The sequence below is a fragment of the Ruditapes philippinarum genome, unplaced genomic scaffold (genome assembly GCF_026571515.1).
Source record: "Ruditapes philippinarum isolate M1 unplaced genomic scaffold, ASM2657151v2 ctg771_1_1_1_1, whole genome shotgun sequence".
In the NCBI taxonomy this organism is placed as follows: domain Eukaryota; kingdom Metazoa; phylum Mollusca; class Bivalvia; order Venerida; family Veneridae; genus Ruditapes; species Ruditapes philippinarum.
In genome coordinates, this window is record NW_026865856.1 from 90,010 (window position 1) to 108,754 (window position 18,745).

Here is an 18,745-nt window from a genome sequence, read left to right on the forward strand (position 1 = left end):
CGATTTTATAAACATTATATTTTTATATTTTTTAATTCATCTTCATTTGTATAATAAGTCAAAATTTCATATTTTCTCATCCATTCATTCATGTATACATTCAAGTATGAATTAATCCATTAAAACAGATTTTCAGTTAGAAGTTCAATACACAAGAAATATCATAGATTCTTACAAGAAATGTTTGGGAAAAGATTTTTTGACCCATTTATGATAACTTTAAATTAAAAAGACTCAAATTTTTAGGAAATTTTTTAAGAAATTGAATAATGTTGATAAGGCGTTTTGGTTAATAAATAAATTATTTTTATTATTTGATTTATTCTCAACTTTCAACATTTTTTTTCCTAGGAATATCACATTACACACAATATATAATATTTATTTATTTTATATAATACATTTTCTAACATTCCAATAGAAAGATTTATAATTTTATTTGTCATTACAATCCTATGTAAAGTTAGAGTTCACTTTTCTTTTAATTGATTTGTGCATATAACTTGCTTTCCATAGTTCATTTGTGCCATATGAACTTTCAGGAGTATATTGTCATGGTCAAATATCATAGCTGTAGCTATAAATACAAATAAGTCACTGGGTAAAAATCTAGGCCAACTATAAACAATGGTTGTTTTTATACAAAAAGGTAGGTCATCAAGTCAAAATCTAGGTAAATGAAACTATTTTTATAGCTGTGTACCTGTTTACGAAAATTAAAATTTTAGCTCAAAATGCAAACAAGAAATGTCGAACGACACATATGCCCCCCTTTCTAGCCCTTGACTCATATTATTGGTAATTTTGTTATAGAAACTTGCCAAAAACGTGTACATGGAAGTGTTCAGTTATGGAAAAAAATGACCTATTTGTTATAACCAATTAATATGTGAAATTTATTAAGACCTTTGATATAAAGTTTTCACGGTAATAAGTGGAAATCATTCATACATTCAAGGCCGCTCTGACCTTGACATTTGAATTAGTGATCCCATTATCAATAGGGATTATCTACTACATATGGCCTTTCAATATGTGAAATATGAAGACTTTGTGATAAATAATTTTCAAGAGAATGAGCCGAAACCATTCTGTCTTTTAAGGCGCACCTATGACATAGACCTTTGACAAAGGGATCTCAAAAGGGGTTATCTACAATTTATGACCAATCAATATGTGAAATATGAAGAGTTTGTAATAAATAGTTTTCAAAAAAAAATAAGCAGAAACCATTGTGACATTAAGGCCCCTGTGACTTTGACCTTTGGACTAGCAATCCCAAAATCAATTGGGGTCATTTACTAGTTATGATCAATCTCTATGTGAAATATGAAGACTTTGTGATATAAAGCTTTCAAGATAATGAGCAGAAACCATACTTACAACAAGGCCCCTGTGACCTTAAACCTTGTGACCCCAAGATCATTAGGGGTTATCTACTATATATGACCAAATACTATGTAAAATATGAAGTTTGTAATAGTTTTCAAGACAATAAGCGGAAGCCATTATGACATTTAAGGCCCCTATTACCTTGCCCTTTGAACTAGTAACCCCTAAATCGAAAGGGGTCATCTTCTAGTAATGGCCAATTACTATGTGAAATATGAAAACTTTGTGATAAACACTTTTCAAGATAATAGGCAGAAACAGTCCTAACATTTGGCCCCTGTGACATTGAAATTTGACCTAGTGACCCCAAAATCAATAGGGGCTTTATGAAGATAAAAAACAACATATTTTTGTATTTTTATCTGGGATTTTTTCTCTGTGTATTCTTGACCTTGGGTGCAGGGACCTGAATTCAATGCGCAACATTCAGCCTCACAATGATGAAAATGTGTGCCAAGTTATATTAAAATCTTTCAATTCATATAGAAATATTACTCTGGACAAGCATTTTTAAAGAGATTCAAGTGTGACCTTTGACCTAGAGACCTTGTTAATGTGTGCGACACGGCTTCTCATAGTGGTGAACATTTCTATGAAGTTTCATTAAGATCCCTCTGTGTGTGTACGAAAACTGATATGCTCTGCACAATTTTGCATGTTGCCTGCCCGCCAGGGGCATTCCGATAATATATCTCATTTGAACTTTCAAACGGGCATATGAAAAAGGTCACTGGGTCATGTTGGAACTTATTTGTCCCCAATTGCTATAATTTGAACAAACTTGGAAGAAGTCAACTAAACGATGTTTCTTGCCAAATATTTAAGCTATAGCTAAGATGATGACAGAAAATAGACACAACCTTTTTACAATAACGCAAAATCAGCATGTTGTGCTCAGGTGAGCTAAACTAAAATAACATAGTTACGGTTCTTTAACATTGAACCTCCTGTCACAAGTCTATCATGAAGTTTTAATGAGTTATAATTAGCTCAGACAAGAATAATTGACTGAAGGGAGATAATTCAAAAATAAAATAAGGCAGACTTCTGGTTATTTAACTCTTTTGTCTTTATCACTGTGTGACAACTTTATCAAGTACATTCAATACTTCTGTTATTCTCCAGAAAGGAATGCTATTGGATGGACAGAGGGACAGACAATGTGATGAAAATGTATGCCCTCCCTTTGGGGAGCAAAAACATGCGCAATAAGTTGAATATCTGCAAACCCACTTCAATCCAGTAAGATATCACAAACTGTTGAACAGACTTCATTCTTTACACTGCAAACTAAAATACAGGGCTTCCATAAGTGGAAGTTTGGGAGTCATTTTCTCCTGATTTCGGCTTGCGACTTCCAAAATCTAATGTTTTCCCTTTCTTACCAAATTAATGTGACTTCAACACGGCCGTGTCACACTTTCAGTTTAGGACTTCCAAATGGAAACCTTGATAATAAGTTATCACATCATAAATTATAATTTGAGATATTTGTGTGAGAGAAAACAACATAAACAATAATTGACAGATCTGTACAATATTTTTTTTATTTATTTCTATTATGTACATATCATTTAAATATTTATAAATCATGTCTATCAGTAAAGCACAATTTTTTTATCATCACCCTCATTCAATATGTAAACAAATGTTAAATACCAAATCTCAGTCCAGTATTCCATCAACAATTAAATTGAATAAACCTTATACATTTTACATGTACCATAACATAGTAGTTTTACACTTAAAACATATTCCTATTCAGAAAGTTACCATTTTCATTTACGTTATTTGGCAACTTTTTCAACAATGAAGCTATGTACTATATTGCTGTGTGAAATTCTTTATGTTGAGTCAAATATGAAAACAATTGATCTAAAGTATATTGATCGGGTCAAATACAATGGAGATAGTTTCAAACAAGTTTTAGAGTGTATTTGTCGCCTTTAAATTGCTCAATTGAATGAAATATGCTGTATGACCCTGGTCTCAAATTTTTTACTTACAGGGAATAAAAAAAATCTTGTCACAAAAGTTTCACTGTTTTGCTAGGCCATTAAAAATCTCCACAATTTAGTAAAGTATTTTGTTTTTGATAGCTATTCAAGTTCATAGCAAGAGATCACTAGTACAGCAGTTAATAAAGAAACAGTTTGCCCCCCAAAAAATTAATTGACAATCTATCTGATTCTGTATATTTTGAATATCAAATTCAAGGGACACAACTCGAGGACAATGGAGAAATATCAAGAAAGTCAACAATAAATTCTTTTGAAAACTTAAGTCTGATTATGACCAACTCTTGATGTTTCTCATCAACATACAAGTAAAAGTGACATTATGCTCATTTTTTCATTGTCAATGTGATCTGAATTAACTAAATATTTCAAAAGATTGCCTGTTATAATGGTGATTGACCAACAGTTGATTTTTTAACATAGTGTTTAGGATAAACTATAACTCTGCCTATTTTATAAGAAGACTGTCCCATTCTTTTAATAAATTGAATGCTACAGGTAAATTCTGATGGATATTTACAGAAGTTTTCTTGGACCACATGAGTTATTTGTTATTCATGCAGAGATAATTATAAATTGAAAGGAATTGTGTCAAAATATTAACTATACACCCTTGCATATATATAATGTCACTTTAGAAATGTTAAATTATCGACAGTCAATAAACAACGAATGGTTCCATAAACAAGAAAATTATTCAGAGTTGATGCAGTTTAAATATAACCTAACAAATGTATAAATATATCAAATATAATATATGACAACCTAAATATCAATGCTCCACTGAACCGTTCCTTAACAGAAACATAAAATCATTTCAAAAGAACATACATTAATTAACATTTTTTGCCACATGTCATGTATGGGAATATGGAGGGTCTTTTGTAATAGAGACAAAATATAAATGTGGAACATTGATTATCCAGAACGATTATGTTTTTGACAATTTGGTACCTGAAGTCACGTGATACAGGTGACACAAACAAGTTGAATATTCCGGAAATGAATTCCAACAATAAATAGTTTAATATTTCGATACTTTTAAAGTATTTGTTTTAAGTTACAACGTAATCAACCGCTGCTGGTCAACCAAGAACATGTTTAAAAGTTGCTGGATCATTGCTGCTGTTGTCGCAGTTCACCTGTTCGGCACAGGTATTTTCCTTGTGAAATCAAAATGGCGATCATGACATAAAAATGTAACCCACAAACAGAATAAGCGACTGATGCCAGTAATTGAAAACTTTGACAGCTCTCTTTCTTTTTTGTTATATAATGAAAACGTTCTTGGAAAACTTAGTGGAAAACAATTTAGATAAACTTTTATTAACTTCTGAAAAAAAACCTTTTACAAATGAAGAAAATATGAAGCTGATTATTTACATAAATTGCTAATACAAATTAACTTAAATGTACTGAATGGGGATCAAGACACTTCACTACCTAGACTTGCCAAATCTAGATATTCTGAGACATTTTTTTTTTCTGGATCAGAAGCTGGCTACATAATATAGGTATTGCAGCCGAAATATTGAGACTATTCAATCGAGCCTAGAGACACTTCACCCCGCAAATTTTGAAAACAATTCACACATCAACAGACACTTCAGCCCCAACATTCATAACACACTTTACCCATCATATGTTGTTTTTTCTAGAGTAAATATTGAACATAAATCAACCTTTCATTATTTCTTTTTTTTTTTCCTTTTAATAATTTCTAATAAAATGTGTACCAATTTTATTATTTTGTTTTACAGTAAAATGTCAGCTGGACCCAGAGATTGTAGATGAGATTATACCAGAAGTGACATCACAGGGCGGACAGGCAAAACTTAACTGTACTGTGGTAAATAAGCAGGATGCTCATACTGTATGTATAAATAATCATTACTCATCAATACTCAGAGTCAAACAGTCTAATAAACTCTCTTAATGTGAATATTTACAATAAGAATACATTCAAAACATTGCCTCAGAGTAGATATGAACTGCGTAAATTACAAAGGAATATTTGAATGAAAAGGTATGAGTTATCTGTCTTGATTTGCGATCATAATTATATGTTGATCACTGTATTCTAGAATATGTTAATGATATACATTTGTATAGTTTACATTCATGTTACATGTATTTTATATGTATTTAGAACCCAACTCTTGTGCACTGTCCACTAAATTAGTTATTAATTGAAATAATGTATAGATTAATATATGTTTAGATGTATGAAATGCTCGTGTTATTTTTACATAATACTTTGATTACATGTATTAACTATTGTTTTGTAAATTAAGTATATGTTCGTCACTTCCATTGCTTTTTGCCATTTGCGGCATTTGTGATCAAGTGATAAACTGCAAGACCTCTACAATTCAAAGATAGGATATTTAGGCTACTTGAATTCATCTAAAACGTATATTTGAAAAAGAAAAAATACATGTTTCAAGGAAGGTAATGTGAAAAAACACAAACAAATAAATAAATCATTCATGCATACATAAACAGATGCATACAAACATACATATATACAAAATAAACACAGAAAGAACAATTGTTCCCAGTATAAAACTTGAGAAAAATAGATAAATCACTTATACATTGGATATATTTTTTATTTTGTTTAAATGCAAAAATGTGAGAGTAAAATGAATCCATATGGCTGGACTATTCTTCGTTTTCTTTTGTGTATAAACAAGCGCTTGAAAGACACTGTCTTCTTTTAACCAGAATAATTTAGTTTATAGCTTAAATTTAAAAAAAAAATGAAAAATCGAGCTAAACTTAAGATAAAAGCGTCTTATATTTTCTTAGAAGCTTACATCTATTTCTTAGAAAAATAAAAAATAAAAAGAACAATGGTAGACGAATTACTGGGAATAAAAAAACACACACAGAAAAATACAATTTGATCTGTTGTACTTTAACACAAGAAAGTTTCATTGTGGAAAAAAAAGAGAACAGTTCCCCCAAACCACTAGATATTAATTTTGGACATCATATGTATTTAAGCATACATTAAATGCTAAGTGGTGATTCCTGCAAGGCATAATATGCACTATTATAAAAACTGACTTCTAAGTATTTATTCATTTATTATGTACTGCATGAATAGAGTGAAGGAGAAAAACAAAAACAAAACTTTTTAAAGCACAATGAATAGTATATCATTAAATTAAAGTTATATTGAAATGGACATCAAAGTAATGTCTTTGCGAAAAAGCGAAAAACAAAACGAAACAGAAAAGATCATTACAGAGAGATTGTAAAAAAAACAAACGTGTTTATACATACGGATAAAAATTCTACCTTTGTGATTACACTGCGAAAAATATACTGATATACGGGAATATACGGTCCCGTATTTTTGACAAATACGGGCGTGTACGGGATGTATTTGTCGAATATACGGACCAAATATACGAGTCCGTATAGGGAACATCGGGTATAAGGGAAGTCCGTATATGCATCAGGCGTATACGGAATTCCGTATTTGCCCCATATACATGTACGTTTTATTTGTTCGTACTTTTGAAGTATACGGAGAATAAAATTCCGTATACAGAATTTATCAAGGTTGTTATCCCTAGTATACTATAAATATACCAGGGATATACGGGACCGTATTTTCTACATATACAGAGAATTATTTTATTGATATTATTGCTATTTTTATTAATATATAAAATTTTCACGTTGACTTAAGTCATATTATAGATTTAAACTATAGCGAATGAATAGAAAATATCCGAAAGGTTATTCAAAATTGGAAAAGAAGAATTCTCACACCAATATGTAAAATTGATGTTATTGAATCTCTTTTGATTTCATCTCTAAATCATTTATTCATTTCACTACCAAACCCTTCTGGAGATGTAATCAGTGTATCTAATAAAATGTTTTATGACTTTATTTGGCAAGGAAATGTAAAAAATAAGTCTATGCTGAGGGCTGCTTGCAAATGATAAATATTTCTGCCGTTATAATGGCATTAGAATAACATGGTTTAAAGAACAATCTCAAATGCTAGTTGGAAAAGTATTCTTTACGACAAAATAGATATGCAAAAGTTTTTTCACTGCGGAAACCATTACTTTGATAAACTTGCAAAAGAAACAATCTTTTTTTGGAAGGACACTTTTACAGCCTTATCACGATATATAGAATTAATTTCCATCGAAAATCATTCTTTCGGAAAACATTCTTTATTTTATAACAATAACATATTAATTGGTTCAAAAAGCGTATATTTAAAATCGTGGTTCGATGCAGGTGTTTATAACATAGAACACCTAAAAGCACCTGATGGAAAGTTTTTATCTTATAATGAATTTATTAATCGATACAATGTCCTATCTAATATCTTAATTTTCAACGGTATGATTTTATCAGTAAAGCAATTTTTAAATAAATATATTATAATTTATAACATTCCACAGAAAAGCATTGGCCCAGACATACTGCTATACATTAAAGATATTATATCAGACATAAATGGAGCAAAACTTTTCTATAATATATTAAATAAAAACAAATCAAAGCCCACAAGTATCGAAAAATGGACAAACAACCTTAATTTAGCTTTTAGTGAAAATGAATGGAAAATTATATTTGAAATGTCTTTTACAATTACAAAATGTGCCAAGTTCCAATGGTTCAAAACAAGAATTTTACACAGGATTATTGGAACTAATCATCTTTTATACAAAATTAAGTATAAAGAAAGTCCTTTATGTTCTTTTTGTAATAATGATGTTGAAAGCATTGAGCATCTATTTTGGCTGTGTCCCATTGTCAAAAAAATTATAAATGAATTTCTTGAAATAAATGAAGCACCTTTTTTATCTTTGGGTATAAAAGAAATGATGTTTGGCTATAATGCAAAGGATGATCTATCTAACGCAAAAAACTTATTTTTAGTATATTATACTTATTTCTTATTTATTTCTACACTGAAAAGTATTGTTTTGAGTTTAAGTAATTAAGAAATAATTCAAGCCAAAATAGCATGCATTAAATTTTATATGATGTCGATGCTTTTGAAACTATTTTTTTAGAATACGGTTATGAGTGCGAGTGTGAATGCATGTGTCGTCCTTGTCTCTTTGTGTTTTGTTGTTGTTATTTTTTGTGTGGTGTTTTTTTTCTATTCTTTTTTATTTCTTTTGTTATTGTTGTTTGTCTTTTCTTTCATTACAATGGTTTCACATCTGGTATACCCGTTCATATGCATGAATATAAATAATCATAAAACCACTGTGGGATGTGCTGCGACCCACAAATGGTTATGTGACGAAGCGAATAAATGGGGTTACCCCATGTGGGGGCCTGAAAAAAAAATATCTTGAAAGTTTTTATTACAAAGTCTTCATATTTCACATAGTGATTGGTCATAACTAGTAGATGACCCCCATTGATTTTGGGATTGCTAGTCCAAAGGTCAAGGTCACAGGGGCCTTAAATGTCACAATGGTTTCTGCTTATTTTCTTGAAAACTATTTATTACAAACTCTTCATATTTCACATATCGATTGGTCATAACTTGTACATGTCCCCTATTGGGATCACTTTGTCAAAGGTCTATGTCATAGGTCCCTTAAATGTCAGAATGGTTTCGGCTCATTCTCTTGAAAATTATTGATCACAAAGACACATATTGAAGTAGATAATCCCTATTATTGGGATCACTAGTCTCAATGTCACAGCGGCCTTAAATGTAAGAACGGTTTTCACTTAGTAACGTGAAAACTTTATATCAAAAGGTCTTAATATATTTCGCATATTAATTGGTTATAACTAGTGCAGCTCATTATTTTTCTTTTTTCCATAACTGAACACTTCCATGTACACGTTTATGGCATGTTTCTATAACAAAATTACCAATAATATGAGTCAAGGGCTAGAAAGGGGAGCATATGTGTCGTCCGACATTTGTTTGTATTTTGAGCTATAGCTTTAAAGCAGAACGCCTCCAGATTTATGCTTATTTTCATGAAAATTTTGATATTGAAATTAAATTAATATTGTATAGTAACCAAGAGATAGCAATTAACACATTATCAATGGCACTTATTACCCACGTTAACTACAAAGAAGTCAAAATATGCAAAAAAATGCCCTTACTGCGTTAGCAGTAGAAATATAGTTACACATAATGAAAAATTAACCATCGATTGCTTACAACATGTAAATTGTTATTTGATTTGTTCTACTATTCTTAAAATCTTCCTAAAAGTACATTTTTCACAAGTTTGATTTATTCAAATATTTTCGCTCATCTGGAGGCATGCTGCTTTAAAATATAGATAAAATTTTAATTTTCGTAAACAGTACACAGCTAATAAACACAGTTTCAGATTTATCTAGATTTTGACTTGGGTAACCTACCTGTTGTATAAAAACAGTTGCTCTAGATTTTTACCCAATGACTTATTTGTATTTATAGCTACAGCTATGATATTTGAGGGGGCGTCCGTGGCCGAGTGGTTAAGATCGTTGTCTTCAAACCACTAGCTCCTCACTGCTTTGGGTTCGAATCCCGACAGGGACTTTGAATTCTTTCATGTGATGCAGCTATCCAGCTACGGAACATCGGTGATTCTACTCAGGTACCCGTTCGAGCCTGAAATAATGCAAAGAAGGGCACCTGAGGTCTTCCTTTACCAGTAAAGCTGGAACGTCGACATATGACCTATACTGTGTCTGTGTGACGTAAAACCCAATAAAACAAACAAATATTTGACCATGACAATATACCCCTGAAAGTTCATATGGCACACATGAACTATGGAAAGCAAGTTATATGCACAAATCAATTCAACAAAAAGTGAACTCTAACTTACAAGGGATTGTAATGACAATGAAACAAATAACAACTGAAAATTATAAATCTTTATTTTGGAATGTTACAAAAAGTATTATATACAATAAATATTTACAATATACACATTGTGTGTAATGTGATATTCCTAGGAATGTTGAAAGTTGAGAATAAATCAAATCATAAAAATCATTTATTTATTAACCAAAATGCCTTATCAACATTATTTAATTTTTTTTAAAAAAATCTTCAAAATTTGTGTCTTTTTAATTTATAGAAATTTATAAAAATGCGTCAAAAACCCTTTTCCCAAACATTTCTTGTAATAATTTATTATATTTCTTGTGTATTGAACTTTTAACTAAAACTTTATTTTAATGGATTATTTCATACTTGAATGTATAAATGAATGAATGGATGAGAAAATATGAAATTTTGACTTATTATACAAATGAAGATGAATTTTTAAAAAAACATGACGATAGCATGAACAGAAGGGTCCCTGTATAAAAATATAATATTTATAAAATTGGTATGATATGTAACTTTGTATAAATGTTTCTACAATTTATAATATACATGTATGTACAAAAATGGATAACATTGAAGAACTTTAAAAAATCAGGAATGTTCATGATTTTCTATTTCAATTTATCAAAAATGTTCAGGTTTTTTCTATTTTGATATATTTTTTTCTATTTGAATATTGTCACTATATTGTGTATTTTCTGCAGTTCTAAAGAGCTATTGATTGCAAACTAAAAATGCTATAAAATTAACAAATTATTGAAATGTACGAGTACCATGATCTATCTATAACATTTAAAAGAAATAAATTTTTGACATGTTTGAGCCGAACGTATAATTCATTACTTTATTCTATGAAACAGATGCTAACATGGCAAACATATTTTGCTGTTTACATTTCAAATATTGCAAAAAAATAAAATTATATATATATAACTTGATTATACACCTTAAATGAAGTATAAATAAAAAAAATATTATGTTATAAGCTTCTTTACAGAAACATTTCATTCCTTTCCTCAACCATTCATTATCTTTATTACTGAATAAAGACATTTTAAATTCTTAATAATAATAGATGATCCATTTTTTATAAGTTTTCACATTTAGTTACTATTTTCTGAATACATTTTCAAATCATGTGTTACTAACAAAAATATGTAAATGAGAAGATATGCATAGTCATTAAAAGCCAATCAGATCACAGCTACAACATAAGTTTTGCGAGTGTAACCATAGCAACTGTTGCCAACAACGATACAGAGATTGCTGAGGCACCTTGGGCTTCGAAAGATGGACAATTGGCCCCTTGACACTCCATTGTTTCTGAAATAAAAGTGAACTGCTGAACTCTGATGTGATACATGTAGTAAAAGGAAAGCTTACTGGAAGTAAAGACATTCATAATTAATGATTTCCAAAGTCAGAAGGAACTTTATATGATGTATATTTTGCCCCCGATAAATAGAAACCGGTCGGCATTATATTAAAATCAGTAAATGTCAGATATTTTTTTGTGTAATTTTTCTTGTTTGGCACTTAATTATCATTTATATATACATGACATTGTATATGTTATACATAATTAATGATAATTTGACACAAATTATTTTCATCCTCAATTCATTTTCTGTATAGACAATACATAAATTTTAAGTGAATTAAACGTAACCCTTGCCATGCTGCATTTGTGTGAAAGTCTTGGCCTACTTTGAATTTAAACTTACTCAGTTTTAAATTTGCAGGATGAGACGGTCAACTGTATAGAGCCTGATACGCAGTACATGGATATGCTATTATTGCACGCTGGTCAGACTCAAAGCCTGTGATCCAAACAAATTTTTTAGCCACCAGTAAATACTCTTAACGGTTACGAAATAAATCAAATGTTTACCATAGCCTATAACATACACAAGAAAACAATAAAAAGAATACAACTCAAGAAGCACAATTAATAAAAACTTACCAAAAAGCTCAATGATTGTTTGTCTGTCTTCTCCAATTCTGTTTCTTGCCACACAGTAATATTTAGTGTAATCGTTTGCCTCCACATTTTTAATTCGGAGCACATACCAGGCTTCTTGGAAACGTAATGTTGTTGTGGCAATGAGTTTTGTTATTTCATATTTCTCATTGTCATTTAGCTGCATTAATTGCGTGTTTCCTTCACTTCTGGTCGGTTCTTTGTACCACACCACTTCTGGCTCAGGATAACCTGTGAGTATGGGACAAAATATAACCTACTTAAATACATAGAAAATTGTTCCTTAATATGTTAGTAGTAATCACAGGAAAAAATTTAAATAACTTTTTATGCATGATTCCTTCAAATAAAAAAAAATCATGTAATATGAAAGAGTTACACCAATATCATTAGTATTTTGAATAATTCCATCTCCTCATATGTTTCATGTCATACCAATTACATAGAATATAATTTGTAAAACTACCAAGTTTTGGTTCAAGACAAACTTACAAAACTAAATATCTTGTACATTTTTTTTCTGTGACAATTTACTTGAAGACATTATACTGTAACATCCCCTATTGATTAAAGTGGAGAAGTTGTCAAATACTTGTAAAGAATACAAGTAAGAACAGGGACAGAATTAGAAAACATATGATAGATATGTATTTAATAGAAAAATATAAGAAAGAAATTTTACAAACTGGTAAACTGAATATGAGCAAGCTGTCTTAAATACTTACCGGACACTCGACACTCTAACTTAGCATCAAACTGTCTATTTTGAGCCTGACCGACAGTATCTTGTACAGCAAGTGTCTCAGGTTTGAAGAAGACGCTTAGTGAGACGAGATATACATCTGGCGGCCTGACCTGATTATCCGCAATACATTTATAAAGCCCTCGGTCTTCCTTTGTTACATTCTTTAAAGGTAATACAGTGTTCTGAAACAAAAACATATCAAAAATAGATCAATTATGCCAAAAGCAATTATTATATTGATTTAAGTGTTACAAAACATGGAAGATAAAAATTATACTATTAAATGGCTTTATTTCTTTTCTTTATATCATTCTATATATATACATAATAGCCTCAAATTACCATAACATTAAATTCTTTAACTGTCAGGGATGACAAAATCAATTGTCAGTATTGGGCAAATGAAAATTTTCAATAATTTACTATATAAGTATCATACAGACAAGTAAAGAAATGCTCCAGATAAAAATGGACAAGTAAAATTTAACATAGGATTTCGCCACCCCTTGAAGATTCACACAAGATCTATCAAGTGATAATGTAACATATCACTTCAAAGGAGAATATGGACAATTATTTTACTAAGAACATTATTTTTCTACTACCAGTAAATTATTTTTTATATATATATAAATTTGACCGTTAGAATGTTACAGGTGGTTAAAATTATCAACAGTGATAAAAATAAAGTTTATGTCGATCTCTCGGCTCAAAATTACGAACCAATCAATAAAGACAATAAAAATAAAAAAAGAAATCTTATAATAGTATATTTCACAAAAGAAAACAACAAATTAATCAACATGTATCCTTTCAATCAAGGAACCTACCCTTAGTTGAGCGCCATCAAATCCAGGAAGAAGTCCTCCATCTGACCGTACCCACGTTATATTTGGAGCGGGTACGCCTGTCGCAGAACATTCAAGGTTGTGAGAGTGACCCACGTCCAGCTGTAACACTGCAACGTTCTTACTGGTAATAGTTGGTGGAACTTAAATACGGTATGATTAAATTAATCAAGAAATATTCTTATCACAATTAAGGTATTAGCACCCTAATGCATTACCTCCGCTTTGAAGAGTATTCAAATAGGCTAGAATTACTGTTAACTACATTGAAAATGAGGGCCATGGGTTCAATCCCCAGAAGGGTCAACTTTTTTTTTTCTTTCTTTTTTTCTTTTAACATTATTTATGTATCTCTCATGTCCCATATGGAAAGAAAAAAGTGTTTAATTTTGAATTTTTAATTTATATAGGTATTTATTGGCTAAATTATGCTAAATCTAGTAATAAATATGGTACCTGATATTTTCAAAGTGTAATATAATCAAAACTAGACGGTAAAAGTATTTCATATTTTACAAGATCAACCAATATACTTTTTTAAAAATTTAGGGAAACTTTGAAAACAGGCACTCATTTGGGTAAATTTTAAGAATGTTTCTATTTAGGCTCCTTAAGTAGAAAAATGGTCAGACATGAGGTAAAAATGGGTGGGGCAGGGTAACATTTTTATACAGATTTCATAAATTTTAAGTAGAAATCATAATTTTGCTTATGTGGATTGTTAGCTGAATGTTACTATTTGTTTCTTACCAAAAATTCATGGGAAAACATTTTTCATTAGAATGTTATTGCAGATTATTTAAAGGTTCCTCATTTCTAAAAAAGGGCCCTCATAACATCCTAGCTTGAGTTCAGAAAAGTGGCCATAACTTGATTTCCGTACGGTAAACTTTGTTTAAATTTTGCATACAGGTGTACTTTAAGGTATACATCTGACCTATGATGTCAATTCTTTAGTTCCTGATAGTGCCCATTAGGGTCCTAATACCTTAACAAGAGTGTCGGATTTAACCAAGCTTTATCAAAATTATTAATTAAATTATTTTCATTTATATATACTGATTTGAAGCTCCTGTAACTTCATATAAATAATAAGGCACTGACATAATTCAACTAATTAAAGTAACTAAATTATATCATAAAATAATTAACACATTATTGTTATATTAATATAAATATTTTAACAATTATTTCAACTGGTCAACATTTGCAATTATATGTAGATTAATTTGTCAATATTTGCAATATTATTACAGACTAGTAGAACAATTAGGCTAAGCAGAGGTCAAAGACATTTTATTCATTTATATCTAAGCCAGTCAAGTTGACAACTAAACACAAAGATCTATTCTGTACATTTATATCTTAATACCAGATAAATTGATGTACAACTTCTACATAAAGATCTAACTGATGAATAATTACATATAAATAACATTTACCTTGGACAATAAGATGTCCTATTTTTGAAGGCCATGATGCCGAGCCAGTGCCTCTGATTTGAATGTAACATTTGTAATAACCATAATCCACCACTTCTAAACAGTTTATCACCAACATGTATGTTATACGCTTGTTGAATTCACGCTTTGCTAACTCGTACTTCTTTGAGCCCTCTTTACATACTTTGTTTTCAACAAATATGTTTTCATCGTTGGTAATAATTTCACCACCGGACTTTGAATCTAAAAATGTCCAAATTACCTGCAACACAAAATGGCTTAAATGAGTAGCAATAATAAATAGAATCTCCAAAATGTTATCATAATAATATACAAGTTATCTCATATTACATGAATTTTCACAGTAAATCACTAGATCATCAATGCTGCAAGTGTCAAAAAGGAATGGAAGTGACAAAACAATAGTTAATACTCATATTAGTCATAATCAAAGTATTATGTCAAAATAGCATGCTCGAGCTTTTCATATGTATCTTAACATTATAAATCTATACATTAATGATTATTTCAATTAATAACTAATTTAGTGGACAATGCACAAGAGTTGGATTCTAAATACATATAAAATGCATGTAACATGTTTGTAAACTTTACAAATGTATATCCTTAACATATTCTAGAATACAGTGATCAGCACATAAGGTGGATTTTACACGCGATTCAGGACAGATAACTCTTGGTTTTCATTCCATATTACTTTTTTATCAATTTACACAGTTCATATCGGCACTGTTTATGGATGTTACTTATTTAAGTTCTCATTATAAATATTCACATAAAGAAAGTATGGACTGTAAGTATACTGTATCAATGAGTTATACTTACAGTATGACCATCCTGCTTATTTACCACAGTACAGTTAAGTTTTGCCTGTCCACCCTGTGATGTAACTTCTGGTATGATCTCATCTACAATCTCTGGGTCCAGCTGACATTTTACTGAAAAACAAAATAATAAAATTGGTACAAATTTTATCAGAAATTATTAAAAGGAAAAAAATAAAGAAATAATAAAATGTTGATTTATGTTCATTATTTACTTTAGAAAAAACAACGTATGATGGGTAAAGTGTGTTATACCCCGGTCACATATTCACGGAATACGCCCACGGAAGAGCCACAGATTTATTCCGGCATCGTCCGTAGCTACCCGTACTGGTCAGTAGCTTTCCGTACTGTAACTGTAATCAAACATAGTAGTCCTTGTTTATCCGTAGCAATCCTTGACAATTTTTGAACATACACAAAAATTTGCTATGGAAAAATCAACCGTAGCGTATCCCTGCTAGTCCGTATTAAACCGTACTGATACGTACTGGTCTGTGCGAAAACCTTACCAATCCGTACTGATTCGTAGTCCACCAACTTGCCAAGGATTTCCACGGTTTGGTACGGAGAACTACGTATTTGTACGGTTACCCTATGTATAAGCTACGGTTTAATACAGATTAATACGGCATTGTCATGGAAAGCCACGATCATAATACGTTGTACTATGGAGAGGCAGGGATTAGCACGGTCTTATACGGTTTATTGCGTTGCAACAGGAAATGGTACGGAATGGTACGGTCCACCACTGTTTATAGTACGAATGAAGTAAGTATCATGTACTTTTTCAGGGTATAAATACTACCTTCTTGTTAAAACAGACATATTTGCGGGAACATTCAATAAATGATAATTGACATTTACTGCAACTTTATATTGAAATGGCTCAGAATGCGGAGGCAGTGGTCGATCTGCTTGATGACATGCATAGAGGTTAAAATGTATTAACATCGTACTACAATTCATAATAAATTGATTAACATTTACTGTTACATATTTCAAGTGTCTCATAAGCCTCGGACGCTGGCCCTTGAGTGATATTAAGATTAATTAACAAGCTTTTTACATATTTTTAAAACATAAACATTCACGATAATTAATGTAATTGTAAAATAAACAGCAAATTTAAAAATTAAAAGAGAAGCAGTATTGATCAACGTTTTTCCTTAATGATTACTAGTCCATATCTAATCAGGTAAGAGAAGACAGACGAGATGGTGGACTAGAGATGTGCTTTTACGAAGACCGCTTCATGTTTAGTATGAGGCTATCATGGCTGAACTTGTTGGGGATCCGGCGTCCTTCAAAAAATTCATTTTAATCGGACCTGATGTGTCTCGGGGTTTGGACGCGATTTGGCCGAATCCTCTCCACCAAAATCATTGAACTCTGCAATTTGTTTTCTAGGTGTTCTTTTTTTCTTGTGAGGCATTTTGAAAATGAGCATGCAAGAGGTTGCGGACGGAGGTATTAGGTCCGTATAGATCAGTGGCAATTCGTTCTTCTCCGTATCATAATCAATTCGCTCTTCTCCGTATCAGACCGTACTTATTCGTACTAACCCGTGCTTATACCGTAGCAGACTGTAGTGTGTCCGTCCTGATTCGTGTCGCTCCGTATCAAACCGTGTCGGTCCATAACAATCCGTGTCTGTCTGGGGGCTTTTGGTGGTAAATCCGTCGGACTCCGTACTCATACCGTTGTGTGTCTGTACTGGAACTGTAGCAGACTACGGAATTTTACATTTCCGTAGTAACCCGTGAACAATTAGACTGTAGCTCTTCCGTGGCATTATCCGTGAATATGTGACCGGGGCATTATGAATGTTGGGGCTGAAGTGTCTGTTGATGTGTGATTTGTTTTCAAAATTTGCTGGGTGAAGTGTCTTTTATAGGCTCGATTGAATATAGTCTCAATATTTCGGCTGCAAGACCTACATTATGTAGATGTTTGTCTTTCCGAAGTGTAACTGTTGTATATATATGATAAAATGTTCTGACTCACAATTTGTTTGGCTTGGGGATTGAATAGTCCAACTAAATGTACTGCACTGATTATTGTGATATTTTGTGTATGGGCAAAAAGCCAGCTTCTGATCCAGAATATCTAGATTTGGCAAGTCAAGTTAGTGAAGTGTCTTGATCCCCATTTAGTAGTCGCAAATTATTTATGTAATTTAGCTTCATATTTTCTTCATTTGTTAAATGTTTTTTAAGAAGTTATTAGAAGTTTATCTAAACTGTTTTGCTCTAAGTTTTCAAAGAACGTTTTCATAATATAACAAAAAAGAAAGAAAGCTGTCAACGTTTTCCATTACTGGCATCAGTCGCTAATTCTGCTAGTGTGTTACACATGAGCGCCATTTTGATTTCATAAGGTAAATACCTGTGCCGATCAGGTGAACTGCGACAACAGCAGCAATGATCCAGCAACTTTTAAACATGTTCTTGGTTGACCAGCAGTGGTTGATGACGTTGTAACTTAAAACAAATACTTTAAAAGTATCGAAATGTTAAAACTATTTATTGTTGAAATTCATTTCCGGAATATTCAACTTGTTTGTGTCACCTGTATCACGTGACTTAAGGTACAAAATATTTGTATATAGAATTTTTTTTAGACGA

At 31.1% G+C, this 18,745-nt stretch overlaps 2 protein-coding genes across 3 annotated transcripts; one reads left to right on the top strand and one right to left on the bottom strand.

The window, feature by feature from the left end:
- The first annotated feature begins 4,128 nt into the window (after window positions 1–4,128).
- LOC132730581 (uncharacterized) lies at window positions 4,129–9,192 on the top strand. Of its 2 annotated transcripts, none has more exons than XM_060716542.1 (2): window positions 4,129–4,565; window positions 5,171–9,192. In XM_060716542.1, exon 2 carries the CDS (start codon window positions 7,469–7,471, stop codon window positions 8,390–8,392), a length of 924 nt encoding a protein of 307 aa, XP_060572525.1. In that variant the 5' UTR covers window positions 4,129–4,565; window positions 5,171–7,468; the 3' UTR covers window positions 8,393–9,192. The 2 variants fall into 2 exon arrangements, with proteins under 2 accessions (XP_060572525.1, XP_060572526.1); XM_060716543.1 differs by having other exon boundaries at window positions 4,362–4,565; window positions 5,171–5,361.
- A 1,091-nt stretch (window positions 9,193–10,283) lies between these two features.
- LOC132730566 (lachesin-like) lies at window positions 10,284–18,685 on the bottom strand. The gene is made up of 7 exons (XM_060716527.1): window positions 18,507–18,685; window positions 16,120–16,232; window positions 15,274–15,535; window positions 13,814–13,974; window positions 12,964–13,165; window positions 12,221–12,469; window positions 10,284–11,580 (listed from the first exon to the last, which is right to left on the bottom strand). The coding sequence occupies exons 1-7, from the start codon at window positions 18,562–18,564 to the stop codon at window positions 11,462–11,464; spliced, it is 1,164 nt and encodes a 387-aa protein (XP_060572510.1). The 5' UTR covers window positions 18,565–18,685; the 3' UTR covers window positions 10,284–11,461.
- Between the last annotated feature and the right edge of the window lie 60 nt (window positions 18,686–18,745).